The sequence below is a fragment of the Calliphora vicina genome, chromosome 1 (genome assembly GCF_958450345.1).
Source record: "Calliphora vicina chromosome 1, idCalVici1.1, whole genome shotgun sequence".
NCBI lineage: Eukaryota > Metazoa > Arthropoda > Insecta > Diptera > Calliphoridae > Calliphora > Calliphora vicina.
The window spans coordinates 143649573-143669452 of NC_088780.1; the positions used below are offsets into that span (position 1 = coordinate 143649573).

At 31.7% G+C, this 19880-nt stretch overlaps 1 protein-coding gene across 1 annotated transcript in view; it reads left to right on the forward strand.

Moving 5' to 3' along the window:
* Positions 1-19880, forward strand: part of side-III (sidestep III) — a 460575-nt gene that overhangs the window by 389713 nt on the left and 50982 nt on the right. The window contains exons 9-11 of the mRNA XM_065503027.1: positions 884-1043; positions 19189-19431; positions 19578-19703. Of these exons, the coding sequence (XP_065359099.1) occupies positions 884-1043; positions 19189-19431; positions 19578-19703 (529 nt within the window). The remainder of the gene's footprint in view (positions 1-883; positions 1044-19188; positions 19432-19577; positions 19704-19880) is intronic.

Below are 19880 nucleotides of genomic sequence, written 5' to 3' on the forward strand. Positions count from 1 at the left end.
GTCGTTGTTTTCATCACCTAGACCTTTACCAATTTCCTCTCCATTACGAGGTCCAGTTTGAACATAATATCAGCAATTGTGATTGTAGTTCGCAATTGACAATTTTATAGAATTTCTAATCGGATGATTTTGAATAGTATAAAATATGAAAAAGCACTTGTCTATTTCATTTCGAACTAACTGACAAATCTTAAATATATTTTGATCAAGTAATTATCATTGTAATGTCAGAAAAATAGCTTGAGAAAAATTTGTACTACTGAGGCGCTTATTATGTAATTTAACAAAATAGTTATACTCATGTTACCTTAGAACACTAATGAAAAACTATGTTTTATTCAAATTTCGCTAACAATAAAATTCGGTTTAAAATTATGCAAAATGCAACATGTTGCCGCAAATAATTGCACATACATGTATATATGAAATATGACAACATAAGACAAAATGAACTCTTATTTAAAATCCTTCGTATGATTTTTATGTATGTATTTGCTTTACACAGAAACAAATGTAAATATATATGTATATGTATGTGAATATATAGTATTACTTACGGTCTATTAGTATATATATAGTAATGTTTGTATGTATAGCGAGTCCTTCATAAGGACCTTCAAGTTTGTGCCTTTTGTTGTTTGGTTTTACACATTTAATATATACATAGTTTGTAAAAAGCATTACCTTTTTGTTTATAAAAATAAAAACATTTTACAACATATTCATATTTATTTTTATATATTCATATTTGTATGTTTCATTTGATATTTTTATGCCACATGCATACATACTCATACACAGCATTTGTGACCATAGTGTCGTTTTATTGTTACACTAGTTTTTTTTTAACAAATCTTTCTTTTTAATATTACTTTTTTCTCAGAGTGTCCCCGTTACCCAAAACGTATCTTGGGGCATTATTATTTCAACACGTTCTTTGGTATTGCAACGTGTGGCACGCGTACATGCTGGTTTGTATGCCTGTTCAGCAGCAAATGATCGTGGCGAAACAACAAGTGCCATGGTGAATCTGAGAATACGCTGTAAGTAAACAAAAACTAAATACATTTTGAATATTTTTTCTTATTTTAATTTAGTCAAAAATAAATTGGAACAAATGCTAAACCAAAAAAATGTATAAATTCAATTAAATTAAGAATCATAAAGTACTAAGCTATTGTACAAAAATATCAAGTATCAATTTTTGCTTTTATTAATTTCTGTTGAAACCATTTTTGTAATGACATATTTGCATTTTTATTTTATACATCCATATAATAATTCTCATTATTATTTTGTTATTTATTGAAACGTAAATGAGCATCAATTGTAAACATTTGCATACTATTTTGTGTTATTTGTTTATGCAAAATTACATACATGCATTTATATTTATGCACATATGCATGTACATATAAATAATTAAACAAAAAATTACATAAATACAATCAAATTATACACATATACATATGTATATTATTCCTAAAACTAATATTATTTTAATTAGATTGTTGCTGATGTGGATTTTATTATCATTTGCTAAAACCCGAATGTTATTTAATCAAATGTAGTCTTAATCACTGAAAAGTGTATTTATCTTTTGATAAATTGATTTGGGAAATTTTAGCTATTTTAAGTGATAACAAAATAAAAAGCTACATTAAAACCATTGAATGTGTTATTTGACTGGAATAAAAAAATACATAAAAAATGCATAATGATTTTTATAAAAGAATTGAACTAGAACTAAACTAGAACTGAACTAGAACTGAACTAGAACTGAACTAGAACTGAACTAGAACTGAACTAGAACTGAACTAGAACTGAACTAGAACTGAACTAGAACTGAACTAGAACTGAACTAGAACTGAACTAGAACTGAACTAGAACTGAACTAGAACTGAACTAGAACTGAACTAGAACTGAACTAGAACTGAACTAGAACTGAACTAGAACTGAACTAGAACTGAACTAGAACTGAACTAGAACTGAACTAGAACTGAACTAGAACTGAACTAGAACTGAACTAGAACTGAACTAGAACTGAACTAGAACTGAACTAGAACTGAACTAGAACTGAACTAGAACTGAACTAGAACTGAACTAGAACTGAACTAGAACTGAACTAGAACTGAACTAGAACTGAACTAGAACTGAACTAGAACTGAACTAGAACTGAACTAGAACTGAACTAGAACTGAACTAGAACTGAACTAGAACTGAACTAGAACTGAACTAGAACTGAACTAGAACTGAACTAGAACTGAACTAGAACTGAACTAGAACTGAACTAGAACTGAACTAGAACTGAACTAGAACTGAACTAGAACTGAACTAGAACTGAACTAGAACTGAACTAGAACTGAACTAGAACTGAACTAGAACTGAACTAGAACTGAACTAGAACTGAACTAGAACTGAACTAGAACTGAACTAGAACTGAACTAGAACTGAACTAGAACTGAACTAGAACTGAACTAGAACTGAACTAGAACTGAACTAGAACTGAACTAGAACTGAACTAGAACTGAACTAGAACTGAACTAGAACTGAACTAGAACTGAACTAGAACTGAACTAGAACTGAACTAGAACTGAACTAGAACTGAACTAGAACTGAACTAGAACTGAACTAGAACTGAACTAGAACTGAACTAGAACTGAACTAGAACTGAACTAGAACTGAACTAGAACTGAACTAGAACTGAACTAGAACTGAACTAGAACTGAACTAGAACTGAACTAGAACTGAACTAGAACTGAACTAGAACTGAACTAGAACTGAACTAGAACTGAACTAGAACTGAACTAGAACTGAACTAGAACTGAACTAGAACTGAACTAGAACTGAACTAGAACTGAACTAGAACTGAACTAGAACTGAACTAGAACTGAACTAGAACTGAACTAGAACTGAACTAGAACTGAACTAGAACTGAACTAGAACTGAACTAGAACTGAACTAGAACTGAACTAGAACTGAACTAGAACTGAACTAGAACTGAACTAGAACTGAACTAGAACTGAACTAGAACTGAACTAGAACTGAACTAGAACTGAACTAGAACTGAACTAGAACTGAACTAGAACTGAACTAGAACTGAACTAGAACTGAACTAGAACTGAACTAGAACTGAACTAGAACTGAACTAGAACTGAACTAGAACTGAACTAGAACTGAACTAGAACTGAACTAGAACTGAACTAGAACTGAACTAGAACTGAACTAGAACTGAACTAGAACTGAACTAGAACTGAACTAGAACTGAACTAGAACTGAACTAGAACTGAACTAGAACTGAACTAGAACTGAACTAGAACTGAACTAGAACTGAACTAGAACTGAACTAGAACTGAACTAGAACTGAACTAGAACTGAACTAGAACTGAACTAGAACTGAACTAGAACTGAACTAGAACTGAACTAGAACTGAACTAGAACTGAACTAGAACTGAACTAGAACTGAACTAGAACTGAACTAGAACTGAACTAGAACTGAACTAGAACTGAACTAGAACTGAACTAGAACTGAACTAGAACTGAACTAGAACTGAACTAGAACTGAACTAGAACTGAACTAGAACTGAACTAGAACTGAACTAGAACTGAACTAGAACTGAACTAGAACTGAACTAGAACTGAACTAGAACTGAACTAGAACTGAACTAGAACTGAACTAGAACTGAACTAGAACTGAACTAGAACTGAACTAGAACTGAACTAGAACTGAACTAGAACTGAACTAGAACTGAACTAGAACTGAACTAGAACTGAACTAGAACTGAACTAGAACTGAACTAGAACTGAACTAGAACTGAACTAGAACTGAACTAGAACTGAACTAGAACTGAACTAGAACTGAACTAGAACTGAACTAGAACTGAACTAGAACTGAACTAGAACTGAACTAGAACTGAACTAGAACTGAACTAGAACTGAACTAGAACTGAACTAGAACTGAACTAGAACTGAACTAGAACTGAACTAGAACTGAACTAGAACTGAACTAGAACTGAACTAGAACTGAACTAGAACTGAACTAGAACTGAACTAGAACTGAACTAGAACTGAACTAGAACTGAACTAGAACTGAACTAGAACTGAACTAGAACTGAACTAGAACTGAACTAGAACTGAACTAGAACTGAACTAGAACTGAACTAGAACTGAACTAGAACTGAACTAGAACTGAACTAGAACTGAACTAGAACTGAACTAGAACTGAACTAGAACTGAACTAGAACTGAACTAGAACTGAACTAGAACTGAACTAGAACTGAACTAGAACTGAACTAGAACTGAACTAGAACTGAACTAGAACTGAACTAGAACTGAACTAGAACTGAACTAGAACTGAACTAGAACTGAACTAGAACTGAACTAGAACTGAACTAGAACTGAACTAGAACTGAACTAGAACTGAACTAGAACTGAACTAGAACTGAACTAGAACTGAACTAGAACTGAACTAGAACTGAACTAGAACTGAACTAGAACTGAACTAGAACTGAACTAGAACTGAACTAGAACTGAACTAGAACTGAACTAGAACTGAACTAGAACTGAACTAGAACTGAACTAGAACTGAACTAGAACTGAACTAGAACTGAACTAGAACTGAACTAGAACTGAACTAGAACTGAACTAGAACTGAACTAGAACTGAACTAGAACTGAACTAGAACTGAACTAGAACTGAACTAGAACTGAACTAGAACTGAACTAGAACTGAACTAGAACTGAACTAGAACTGAACTAGAACTGAACTAGAACTGAACTAGAACTGAACTAGAACTGAACTAGAACTGAACTAGAACTGAACTAGAACTGAACTAGAACTGAACTAGAACTGAACTAGAACTGAACTAGAACTGAACTAGAACTGAACTAGAACTGAACTAGAACTGAACTAGAACTGAACTAGAACTGAACTAGAACTGAACTAGAACTGAACTAGAACTGAACTAGAACTGAACTAGAACTGAACTAGAACTGAACTAGAACTGAACTAGAACTGAACTAGAACTGAACTAGAACTGAACTAGAACTGAACTAGAACTGAACTAGAACTGAACTAGAACTGAACTAGAACTGAACTAGAACTGAACTAGAACTGAACTAGAACTGAACTAGAACTGAACTAGAACTGAACTAGAACTGAACTAGAACTGAACTAGAACTGAACTAGAACTGAACTAGAACTGAACTAGAACTGAACTAGAACTGAACTAGAACTGAACTAGAACTGAACTAGAACTGAACTAGAACTGAACTAGAACTGAACTAGAACTGAACTAGAACTGAACTAGAACTGAACTAGAACTGAACTAGAACTGAACTAGAACTGAACTAGAACTGAACTAGAACTGAACTAGAACTGAACTAGAACTGAACTAGAACTGAACTAGAACTGAACTAGAACTGAACTAGAACTGAACTAGAACTGAACTAGAACTGAACTAGAACTGAACTAGAACTGAACTAGAACTGAACTAGAACTGAACTAGAACTGAACTAGAACTGAACTAGAACTGAACTAGAACTGAACTAGAACTGAACTAGAACTGAACTAGAACTGAACTAGAACTGAACTAGAACTGAACTAGAACTGAACTAGAACTGAACTAGAACTGAACTAGAACTGAACTAGAACTGAACTAGAACTGAACTAGAACTGAACTAGAACTGAACTAGAACTGAACTAGAACTGAACTAGAACTGAACTAGAACTGAACTAGAACTGAACTAGAACTGAACTAGAACTGAACTAGAACTGAACTAGAACTGAACTAGAACTGAACTAGAACTGAACTAGAACTGAACTAGAACTGAACTAGAACTGAACTAGAACTGAACTAGAACTGAACTAGAACTGAACTAGAACTGAACTAGAACTGAACTAGAACTGAACTAGAACTGAACTAGAACTGAACTAGAACTGAACTAGAACTGAACTAGAACTGAACTAGAACTGAACTAGAACTGAACTAGAACTGAACTAGAACTGAACTAGAACTGAACTAGAACTGAACTAGAACTGAACTAGAACTGAACTAGAACTGAACTAGAACTGAACTAGAACTGAACTAGAACTGAACTAGAACTGAACTAGAACTGAACTAGAACTGAACTAGAACTGAACTAGAACTGAACTAGAACTGAACTAGAACTGAACTAGAACTGAACTAGAACTGAACTAGAACTGAACTAGAACTGAACTAGAACTGAACTAGAACTGAACTAGAACTGAACTAGAACTGAACTAGAACTGAACTAGAACTGAACTAGAACTGAACTAGAACTGAACTAGAACTGAACTAGAACTGAACTAGAACTGAACTAGAACTGAACTAGAACTGAACTAGAACTGAACTAGAACTGAACTAGAACTGAACTAGAACTGAACTAGAACTGAACTAGAACTGAACTAGAACTGAACTAGAACTGAACTAGAACTGAACTAGAACTGAACTAGAACTGAACTAGAACTGAACTAGAACTGAACTAGAACTGAACTAGAACTGAACTAGAACTGAACTAGAACTGAACTAGAACTGAACTAGAACTGAACTAGAACTGAACTAGAACTGAACTAGAACTGAACTAGAACTGAACTAGAACTGAACTAGAACTGAACTAGAACTGAACTAGAACTGAACTAGAACTGAACTAGAACTGAACTAGAACTGAACTAGAACTGAACTAGAACTGAACTAGAACTGAACTAGAACTGAACTAGAACTGAACTAGAACTGAACTAGAACTGAACTAGAACTGAACTAGAACTGAACTAGAACTGAACTAGAACTGAACTAGAACTGAACTAGAACTGAACTAGAACTGAACTAGAACTGAACTAGAACTGAACTAGAACTGAACTAGAACTGAACTAGAACTGAACTAGAACTGAACTAGAACTGAACTAGAACTGAACTAGAACTGAACTAGAACTGAACTAGAACTGAACTAGAACTGAACTAGAACTGAACTAGAACTGAACTAGAACTGAACTAGAACTGAACTAGAACTGAACTAGAACTGAACTAGAACTGAACTAGAACTGAACTAGAACTGAACTAGAACTGAACTAGAACTGAACTAGAACTGAACTAGAACTGAACTAGAACTGAACTAGAACTGAACTAGAACTGAACTAGAACTGAACTAGAACTGAACTAGAACTGAACTAGAACTGAACTAGAACTGAACTAGAACTGAACTAGAACTGAACTAGAACTGAACTAGAACTGAACTAGAACTGAACTAGAACTGAACTAGAACTGAACTAGAACTGAACTAGAACTGAACTAGAACTGAACTAGAACTGAACTAGAACTGAACTAGAACTGAACTAGAACTGAACTAGAACTGAACTAGAACTGAACTAGAACTGAACTAGAACTGAACTAGAACTGAACTAGAACTGAACTAGAACTGAACTAGAACTGAACTAGAACTGAACTAGAACTGAACTAGAACTGAACTAGAACTGAACTAGAACTGAACTAGAACTGAACTAGAACTGAACTAGAACTGAACTAGAACTGAACTAGAACTGAACTAGAACTGAACTAGAACTGAACTAGAACTGAACTAGAACTGAACTAGAACTGAACTAGAACTGAACTAGAACTGAACTAGAACTGAACTAGAACTGAACTAGAACTGAACTAGAACTGAACTAGAACTGAACTAGAACTGAACTAGAACTGAACTAGAACTGAACTAGAACTGAACTAGAACTGAACTAGAACTGAACTAGAACTGAACTAGAACTGAACTAGAACTGAACTAGAACTGAACTAGAACTGAACTAGAACTGAACTAGAACTGAACTAGAACTGAACTAGAACTGAACTAGAACTGAACTAGAACTGAACTAGAACTGAACTAGAACTGAACTAGAACTGAACTAGAACTGAACTAGAACTGAACTAGAACTGAACTAGAACTGAACTAGAACTGAACTAGAACTGAACTAGAACTGAACTAGAACTGAACTAGAACTGAACTAGAACTGAACTAGAACTGAACTAGAACTGAACTAGAACTGAACTAGAACTGAACTAGAACTGAACTAGAACTGAACTAGAACTGAACTAGAACTGAACTAGAACTGAACTAGAACTGAACTAGAACTGAACTAGAACTGAACTAGAACTGAACTAGAACTGAACTAGAACTGAACTAGAACTGAACTAGAACTGAACTAGAACTGAACTAGAACTGAACTAGAACTGAACTAGAACTGAACTAGAACTGAACTAGAACTGAACTAGAACTGAACTAGAACTGAACTAGAACTGAACTAGAACTGAACTAGAACTGAACTAGAACTGAACTAGAACTGAACTAGAACTGAACTAGAACTGAACTAGAACTGAACTAGAACTGAACTAGAACTGAACTAGAACTGAACTAGAACTGAACTAGAACTGAACTAGAACTGAACTAGAACTGAACTAGAACTGAACTAGAACTGAACTAGAACTGAACTAGAACTGAACTAGAACTGAACTAGAACTGAACTAGAACTGAACTAGAACTGAACTAGAACTGAACTAGAACTGAACTAGAACTGAACTAGAACTGAACTAGAACTGAACTAGAACTGAACTAGAACTGAACTAGAACTGAACTAGAACTGAACTAGAACTGAACTAGAACTGAACTAGAACTGAACTAGAACTGAACTAGAACTGAACTAGAACTGAACTAGAACTGAACTAGAACTGAACTAGAACTGAACTAGAACTGAACTAGAACTGAACTAGAACTGAACTAGAACTGAACTAGAACTGAACTAGAACTGAACTAGAACTGAACTAGAACTGAACTAGAACTGAACTAGAACTGAACTAGAACTGAAGTAGAACTGAACTAGAACTGAACTAGAACTGAACTAGAACTGAACTAGAACTGAACTAGAACTGAACTAGAACTGAACTAGAACTGAACTAGAACTGAACTAGAACTGAACTAGAACTGAACTAGAACTGAACTAGAACTGAACTAGAACTGAACTAGAACTGAACTAGAACTGAACTAGAACTGAACTAGAACTGAACTAGAACTGAACTAGAACTGAACTAGAACTGAACTAGAACTGAACTAGAACTGAACTAGAACTGAACTAGAACTGAACTAGAACTGAACTAGAACTGAACTAGAACTGAACTAGAACTGAACTAGAACTGAACTAGAACTGAACTAGAACTGAATTAGAACTGAACTAGAACTGAACTAGAACTGAACTAGAACTGAACTAGAACTGAACTAGAACTGAACTAGAACTGAACTAGAACTGAACTAGAACTGAATTAGAACTGAACTAGAACTGAACTAGAACTGAACTAGAACTGAACTAGAACTGAACTAGAACTGAACTAGAACTGAACTAGAACTGAACTAGAACTGAACTAGAACTGAACTAGAACTGAACTAGAACTGAACTAGAACTGAACTAGAACTGAACTAGAACTGAACTAGAACTGAACTAGAACTGAACTAGAACTGAACTAGAACTGAACTAGAACTGAACTAGAACTGAACTAGAACTGAACTAGAACTGAACTAGAACTGAACTAGAACTGAACTAGAACTGGAACTATAACTAGAACAAAACAAATATTTTGCAATGTTTTTACGAGTAAATTTGTTAATACGAATATTTTGTTTGAAAATATCTTGTGAATTTATGTTATTTACCTTAAAGGTATCTAAGTATATTTTCTCTGTTATTAACCATTAATTGGATACAATTCTTCAAACACACCCCAAATTTAATATAAAATTAATGAAATTCAAATAGTTTTGAGACAATACCCAAGTTGAATAATAATACTATTAAGAAAACATTGATGTATTTGTTTGCGCGTATATAATTAAAGTAATTGAAAGTAAACAATTCACAAATGATATAATAACCACAACATATGCTTTATAACCACTTAAACAAATACAGACATATTGCTAAAGCCATCAAAAACAATATAATGAACAACACACCGAGGAAAACCAAACATACACTCAAACAAATTTCAATGAAAACATTATATTTAAATAGAAAATCCTTCAGAAATATTAAATGTGTGTTGTAAAATATTTTGTATGAAAATGATTATTGAAACGAGTAACTAAAATTTAATTTCGAGCGTAACCAGTAAATGTGGTAGTTTACAAAATATTTATAAGAAATGTAATTTATAACGTAAGAACTCACGCGTAAACTGGTTGGATTATATATAGATGAAGACCTACATACCTACATTTCTGTATTTTCAGACTTGAGTGTAAACTTACATAAACATGAACTCACGTTTTCATATCTGTTGTATACAATGCACTTATGAAATGAATTACATCAATACGTATGATTGTTATGTTCGTTGCTGGTTTTTAAATTGTAATACTTGAAAAAAACTATTTGTTATGTAGTGTTTTTATTTTCGTTCTTATTGTTATATCCTACACCACCATAGTGGGAAGGCTATTATGTATTTGTGCTGATATTTGTAAAGCTCAATCATATTAGTTTAACACCCACCTTTAAGTATAGCGATCGACTCAGAATAACTTCATCAGTCGATTGATGTCCGTCTATTCAACTGTTTTGCTGACCATGTAAACTTTGTATTGGTGGTGGGTGCATTGTATTGGTGGTGGGTATATAAGATTCGGCACGTGCCTAATTTTTGATTTCCATAACTTTACTGCAAAAACCGCGAAAAATTCAAGTGAGAATTCAAAATTGATTAAACATTAATTGCGTTGTGATTTTTTTGATTACTTTTTAATTTTGCGGTTATTGTAAAAATTTCAAAAATAGAATAATAAAGTGCAACAGCCAACTCTTAGTCACTTAACCAGTAATTTTTCTCCGTGGTACACCATAATTAATTTTGTCATTATAAGATTTTTATCATTCCTTTAGACAACCACAAAATGGTGTGTTATTTAATAATGACAGTGCATCAATTCCATACAAAAGTATCCAGATAACATAATACAACTGTAATTAAGTAATTTGAAATTGAAATTATAAATTCATCACCCTCCCCATATGAACTCATAAACTCATGGTCATATTAAAAAGGACACACAAACAAATACTTTTATTTGCCAGCATACAAACACAAATATATGTATGTATATAAGTATATATTTATGTATATAACGTACAAATATGCATAATTTTTGCATTTTAATAGTTATGATAAAATTAAAAATTCATAAGGATAATTGAATTGATATTCATGGTGCTATAATTATTTATGGTTTATTAGCGATAATTGGCATAAATAGCAGCGGATATCAAATATATATATGCATGTTTGTATGTAGATATTCTTTGGCAAGTTTTACAATACATTTACCCAGACTCTTTGTATTAAAAATAACAATACATATGCATGTATTTGTTCGCTTTCAAGCAGATTCATGTGTTTGCATACAAATAATATAGTTTCTGTAATTAAATGACCTTATATATATTACAAATATGAATGCAGACAAGTAAATATAGATACATTAGGGTGGCGACAAACAAAATTTGTGGATGTTCCCAACTAAACTAAGAATTCAATTCATTCCAACATAAATTTTCTCAAATTTCATGTCCATGTTCAAATTTGGCGAGCCGAATCACATCCTGAAATTTAGTTTTTTTTTATTTTAGTGACTGTATTTCTAGAGGTAAGACCACAAGTTTAAAATTGTTTAATATTAAGTATTTTAAATACATCCATTATAAATCGTTTAGATTTTCATAATGTTTCTTTGAAAATATTTTTTAAACTAGAATTTGTCACAGAATGTTTTGCTGTCTTAATCAGCCGGCCCTAATATTAATAGGATCAGGATCTGGAATATCCCTATAAATTTTCCCAAATGCTTCTACTCTCTAAGGAGCTTTATTTAAAATAGGTTAATATTGTATTATTTCACATTTTCTTATGAATTCCTTATAGTTTCACATCTCAGTCGTCGCCTTACATGGACAAATTAAAAAGATGCAAAGTTGACTCAAACGAAATTGAAATCAATTCAAATTAAGTAGATTACTAGCAGAAACTATATGCTTAGTTTAGATTGAAAAATTATGGTGTTATGGGATCAGTACCAAAACAAGTTTTTAAGAATGATCGCAGTTGCCCCCTGGTACATATATCAAAAACGCGAATGTACACAAAGGTCTAAACGTGCACTTTCTACAAACTGAGATGAAGCTTGAAATCCATCCAAATCCACTGGCCCACAACATATTAGATAACAGTGGCCACATTTGATTAAGAATGAGGAAAACAGTAGACCTAATCCAAAGACAAGAACGATGAATGCCAAAAATCACATTTCTATTAGTGGTAAACTGTCGTAAACAACCTTAAAATCTTTTAGCCACCATATTTTTGTTGGGTATAAAAAAGAATTTACATTAATTTTGTCATGTCGTTCTGGGCCCTAATAAGTTTCTAAGACGATCTAGCTATGTCCGTCTGTATGTCTGTTGAAAATACAGGTCCAAACGATAGAAGCTAGCTGGATGAAATTTTCCACAAATAATCTCTGTTGGTATTGACAATGGGCAATATCGGTCCATTATTTCACCTATCCTAACCGTTAGGTTATAAAGGCAGCTAGTTATCAACCAGCTCACTTGGGTCCATTAAATTGGTCCCTTTGTTATCCTAACCGTTACACACAGAGAAAAAATATAGTTGCACAATTTCAAAATTTTCAAATGTTTTTTAACAATATTATGATAACTGTAATTATATAAACGATTGCTGTAACCTTAATATGTTTAAGCATAATTGTGTCAATCATATATAAGATTATGTATATGTTTGTGGTAACCATTTTTATGATGTATTACTTCACCATATTTTGTTGTTCTTAGAATTGGTTATTATAATCAGAGAACAACATATTATGATATAATTCCCCAATTCACAATCGGTGTCGTAGCGTTGTATGCATATTATGGTTACCGTAACCATATACATAGTTAAAAAAATAATGTTTTAATTGGAATTTTTTCAACCTTTAATTTGTTTAATATTTATATGCTCAGATTTTCAGCATATGATTTTTAGATGACGGCTAGCAATTTTAGACACTGGAAGCATCGAAAATCGCAGAAGTGCCACCCTTATGAAGATGCAAACATAAATATACTGACATTTATTAAACACTCTTACTCTTACAAACATATACAATCATATATACTTATGTACAAACATATGTAAATAAGTATGTTGCAATTTTATAACAAGTATGACATTCATTATTATATTTTTTTTACAATTATTATTATTGTATTATTGTTATAGTTATGGACAACAGACAGGAAGGAAATGTCAGCCATCATCATTATTTAAAATAATCATAATAAATGTTATAAATATTTTTATTATAATTAAAAATATATCTGTAATTAGATGTTTATAGGCAAATCATTCAAAGAAGAGTAAATTCAAACAAAGTTGTTGTTGTTATAAGGGAAGGCTTAAATAAATAAACAACAATGCACTTAATTTAAACCAAAACCAAGTATGAGTTTTAAAGTTTATTTTTGTAACGCTTTCACAAACAGCTTTAATGCGTACAGAACAAATCTTTTTCACAGAAAATTCAGTAATTAAATATATAACAGCATTTTTAACTTTTATTATACTTAATCGTTTCAAATCGAGAGTTTGAAGTCGTAAAGTCCAAAACTTTAAGAAAAAATTTATAAATTCTTCATCAAAAACCAAAAGTTAACAATTGTTGCAAATACAGCATCACTATAGCTGAAGCGAAAACTTTTATTAAACAATTTGAATAAATAGATGATGTCTTTCTATTATGCTTTATTGTTACCTTATATAATTTTTGCTACTTTTGTTGTCAACACATTATCCAAGCAGTATGATGTCGGTGATGACAACAGCACACACATCACACGCTAGCACACACCAACCCATATAAATTCATTCATGATTTGTACATTATATATGCATGTGTATTAGGGTGGCCCCGTTTGCAAATAATATATTTTCTTTAAGGAGACCATTTCTTAAAATAGTTTTCCTTGCGTCTGTAGTTTTGGTCTTCTAAGGGGACTTGAATCAGTTACGGTGCCAACTGTACAGAATTTGATAAAGTGATTAATTTCTTAAAACTTTAAATGACTTGTCGAAGTGTCGAAATTTATGTTAATATCATTCTATGTAAATTATATATTGACAATAAATGAACCAGATGAGTATTTGTGGACAATTTCAGCCAGCTAGATCCTTTTGTTTTGGCCCTATCGGGACGTGACAAACATTTTTAGAAACGGATTTGAATGAGTTATACTTTTATTTTAGTTGTTTAAACTTTTCTTGGGGGGCCACCCTAATGTGTATGCTTATGTAAGTTATTATGGTTCTTGTCTGCTGACAATACTTCAAGCGTAAAGTTTCCTTATGATTTAGTTGGGTGTTGAAATATTCAAAACAAATCTTCAAGTTGAACGCATGAAGAAAACAGAAGAGATATTAAATATTTACAATGAGGGATATAACAATTAAGGAATGAAATTGTTAAGGTATTAATAATATTTGAAAATACTGCGATATTAGTAACTACCATTAATTTTTATACCCTACACCACCATAGTGGTGAGGGTATTATGCGTTTGTGCAGATGTTTGTAACGCCCAAAAATATTAGTCTAACACCCACCTTAAAGTATACCGATCGACTTAGAATCACTTTCTGAGTCTATTAAACGATGTCCGTCCATCCGTCTGGTTGGCTGGCTGTCCATATAAACCTTGTGCGCAGAGTACAGGTCGCAATTTTGAAGATATTTCGATCAAATTTAATACATACATATTATTTTTTCGGCCCAAGAACCAAGCCTATTGAAACTGGCTGAAATCGGTCCATTATTTCACCTAGCCCCTATATAAATGTCCTTCCGAAATTGGACTTTATCGGTCATAAATGTTTAATTTATAAATGTATCTCCACAAATTGCGCTCCAAATAAGTCTTACATATGCAAAATTCATGTCACCAAATTTTGTTACGATCCGTCCATAATTAGTCATAGCTTCCATATAGACCCGCTTCCGATAATCACTTAACGTGCACTATTCGCTTAAAAATGTTGGTATACTCACAAAATTCAACATAGTAAACTTCATATAGACATAAATCACACGACCTAATTTCATGGTGATCGGTCCATAATTGTTCATAGCCCAAAACAACTCAAAAATATAAATTATTGAAATTTTAAAAGAAAAATGTTTTTGCTCTTTTACTTAGTGTAGGGTATTATATGGTCCGGCTTGACCGACCATACTTTCTTACTTGTTTTATTATTACATTTGTTAAGTCAAGTGTCTACTCAAGTATAGTTGAAATGAATGCATTTTGAAAAGACCACACCACTCGCTAAATGTAGAAAGGTAACAAATCCAAGTCTACAGCAAGATAACTGATGGAGGTAAACTAGTATGTTATTGCTTAGGGCCGTCTATTCGAAGAGAGCGTGGAAAACCGTTTCCTGCTTATCTTTGTCTTAGCAACTGTGACAATGGTCTTTGAAGGAAAGTCTGGGTGGAATTGCAAGTTAACCTAGCACCTAGTGACCAGTTAATATTGCCAATGTAACCCTCCGTTTGCGGTTTATAGGTGGTATAGTGCGCTATTCAAAAGAGGACTGTCGACAAAAATACCAATGTAAAATTCTACAGCAAAGCTTATATTGGCGTGTCTATATATATCCTGGTGTCAGAGTCATCCACAATATTTCCTCACCTTCACACCTCATTCTAGGAGATGATTTTGACACTCTTGCAAATTACATATGTGGAGTTATATACGGGCAATAGGCCTATAATTCGCGCATGGTGATATGTACTAGATCTTCATGATGTGAATATCAACAACAAGGTGTAGTATAGTGTTCAATGCCACTGAAGGACTAGTTTGTAGTGCGTAGGTATTCCAATGTATACACATTATAATTCCTTCCAATTGCTGTCATTCTTACCAGATATTCTTATGTAAGAATTGGATATACTATAGCTATATACATCCGTTTAACTATTTTAACCGTCACCTTCTTGAATACGTGTTGAATTTTCATGATAATTTTACAAAGTAATATCTATTTATATCGCATTATTCGTCTTTATCTAGACCGCTTTTAGTAGTCTAGTTGTGGAGTAACTCAAAATTATTGTACATGATGCCATTTCACATCCAGAAAGAACCCCGTGCTATGCTATGACTTTTATTCCTTTATTGTCCAGTACAATACGAATGGAGTTAACAAGGCTATAAAAAATCATGTGAAATCACGCCACCGCCAAAAATTAAAAATTTCATATGCTCCAAAAAAAAATTTAATCAACTTATTTTACAGGAAATTGTCTAACGATTTCAAATATACTACTTTTACTTATTACAATCAGAGGGAAATAACCCTTCAAAGTTGACTAGTTTTCTCGAAAACTACGAATGGGGCAGCCATTTTTAGCTATATGAGCAATTTCATGTACTCGTACGTGTCATTTATATGCCTATAGAGTGGAACTCAGAAAAAACCTTATTTCAATTCAAATATTTATCACATGTTAAACTGGTTTCAATTATTTCATAATTGAATCAAGTATTCATGTGCTCAAAAACAAAATTTTCTGATATTTTCTATTGAATTTTGAGTTTTGAATTTGATAATTTTGACAATTGAATATACAATTTTCGTTATTGGTTGAACTTTAAATACAAAAATTATTGAATAGATAATTTTCGTAATTGAAAAACCAAAAAAAAACAAAAATGTGTTTTCAATTACGAAAATTATCTATTCAATAATTTTTGTATTTAAAGTTCAACCAATAACGAAAATTGTATATTCAATTGTCAAAATTATCAAATTCAAAACTCAAAATTCAATAGAAAACATAAGAATTTTTTTTTTTTGAGCTTATGAATTGATTCAATTATGAAATAATTGTTCCTTTCAGAGGGTACAATATATTTTACAAAAATAATAAGTTCTTTCGAAACATTGTTGTCCAAAATATCGAGCGAAATAAGGCTATATCGTACGTGAAATAAAACGGATGTTTTATGTCAGGTACAGGTACATGTAGAAATATGCGAAAATTTGCGAATTGTGAGATGCATTATGTTTTATTTTAATTTTTTACGCTAAACAAAATAGTTTTCCTTTAAATCTATCATATTTAAAAAAACAAGCTGTGGATGATTTTATAAGAAATAAAATTTAATATCGAACGTGACAGATTTGTCTCTTATAGTTAAACAATATATATTCTTTAAATATATGTATACAAAGACTAAAAAAAATAAATAGAAAATATATATTCGGTTTCAAAAAACAACGTGATAATCAAAAAAAAAAAAAAAGCAATCAGAGTTAAATTCATTTCAAATCGCCGAAATCTTAGCCCAAAACAGACCAATTAAATTAAAAACAATAAATAAGTCAGTTTAAATTATTAGATACATTTGCCCTTAAAATTTTGTAATGAGCTCTAAATACTTTCACATTGTAACATTTTAGTATCTTCTCTATCTAAATCATCTTGAAAAAATGTTTGAAGGGTTTTTGTTTTTTCAGTCGTGGTTGTCATTCTTATGGTATTGCCATAAGAAAAAAGACATGTGTTTAATGCATTTCTGTGTAATTTATGACATATAACCGTGAAAATCTTTAGATGTACCTTATTTTACGGATTGTGAGCAATATTATACAAAAAATTTAAAAACAAATTAAAAAAAAAAAATTTAAATATTTTTTGGAAAATTTAAAAAAACAATTTTAAATTTATATACACATTAAAAATTTTAAAAAATATCATGGATACTAAACATTTGCTTGTATATACTCTTCAAATATCCATATTAATATGAGCTTGTGGAATTAACATAAGTAGTTACGTTATTGAAAGCACCCTCTATATCTAAGAAGGATACAACTCGACATTGTTTCATTATTTATACAAATTATTCATAAAATTATTTTCTGTTTACAACTTTAATAAATTATTTTGTAGATTGCAAACTGTAGATTCATTACATGATCGAATCAAATTTGTCGGCATTATCTTATCGGGATCGTAAGTCGGCTCTCCGAAGCCTAAATCGCTTTTGGCTATCAGTGAAATGTCTTGTAAGCGAGTTGGGGATGCTTTGTACTTTTAGAACTTATTTTTCACGGACTTTTTTTACACATACGTTACTAATGCAACTTGCAAGTCCATACAGTTATGCTCCATACTGTAGTCTATAATATTTCCTCACAAAAGTAATATTTGCTAAAATTGTATCTGTATGCCATTTCGTAAATATACAAATATATGTATACAATTGATGTTCATATGTGTGCATTTATATAGGAAGATATATGTATATTTGTGTAAATATATATTATATCTTACTGGTATTCATTCAATAGAAACTTAAAAACTTTTCAAATATTTTTTAATAAATTTCAAAACAATATGTTTTTTCCTGGCAAATTCTTATTTTTCATGGTAAAATGATAAAGTGTGAGAAAAAAAAGATGAATTCTACATACTACCGGAAGCACTTGTGAATATATATATATTTTTTATTTATTTTATTTTTTATTATTCATATAATAAGTTGCTGGAGAGTGGGGAGCAAGTAGTGCGGAAGAGAGGAAAAAGTATTTGCATTGTTATTTTCTTTTATTATTATGATTGTTGGGATACATATTTGGAACAGATGATCCTTCCAAAGCATTTTATAGTAAAATGTTTATGGCTGTGTATGTTTATGCTTTATTTTCTAAACGGAAATTCATTCATACATGTGTGTGTGTGTGAGAGAGGGTGTGTGAACAAATTATTGAAATAATAAAAATAAGGCAAAAATGTAAAAAAAAAACTTTTATCAAGCTCAATTGTTTAGAAATAAAATGAATAAATTCCGTTTCTTTATTTTATTTCATTTATACATATATGTTTTCCTTTTTTTTTTGTTTTGCTACTTTAAAAGGAAATAATGTTTCATAAGACAGGATATATATAAAAAAATAACAAAAAATATAAAATTATTATAATTTAATTTTGTTTAACAATAGCTTATATCTGTAACCTCCAAACACTTAACCTATTTTAGATAATATTTTTTATAATTTGTGTCCACTTGCAGATGCTCCGGTATGTAGCACAAATGCAGTGATTGTCATTGGCGCTTCACTGGAAGAGGCTGTGCCCATACCCTGTCGCGTTAATTCAGATCCACCAGAAATTGACTTTGAATGGACTTTCTCTAGTAGCGGTGAACATTTTGAAGTACCTTCTGGTCATTATGCCACAATACAAGAGGCCACTACAACCGGTGATATACATCGTACTATTGTTGAGTCCAATGACACTCATTTCGAAACTTATGGTAAATTAATGTTAATTTTTTTATTTTTTTTATTTCTCTTTTTGCTGCTTGTAGTTTCATTCTTAAAGTCTTGTAAAAAAAAATGTTATATACTATTTTTTTCTTTGTTCTATTTCTTTTTCTTCAATGTTTTTGCTTCGTTATAGTAGAGACTGTTAGTGAATTGATTTATACACCAAAAGGCGAACGAGATTATGGTACATTGGCTTGTTGGGGTAGAAATTCAATTGGCAAACAATCAGAACCATGTTTATTTCAAGTTGTACCAGCTGGTAAGTTTTGAAAAATGAAAGAAAAACACACATTCACACACAAGCTGGGAAAACTAAATGCTTTATTTTTGTAGAAATTTTCTTATGTCCAAAATACATAAGAGTCTTTAATAATATTTTAAAACTCAACATGTTTTCCAACAAGATTATTTAGAAGTTTTTTTAAATTTATGGCAA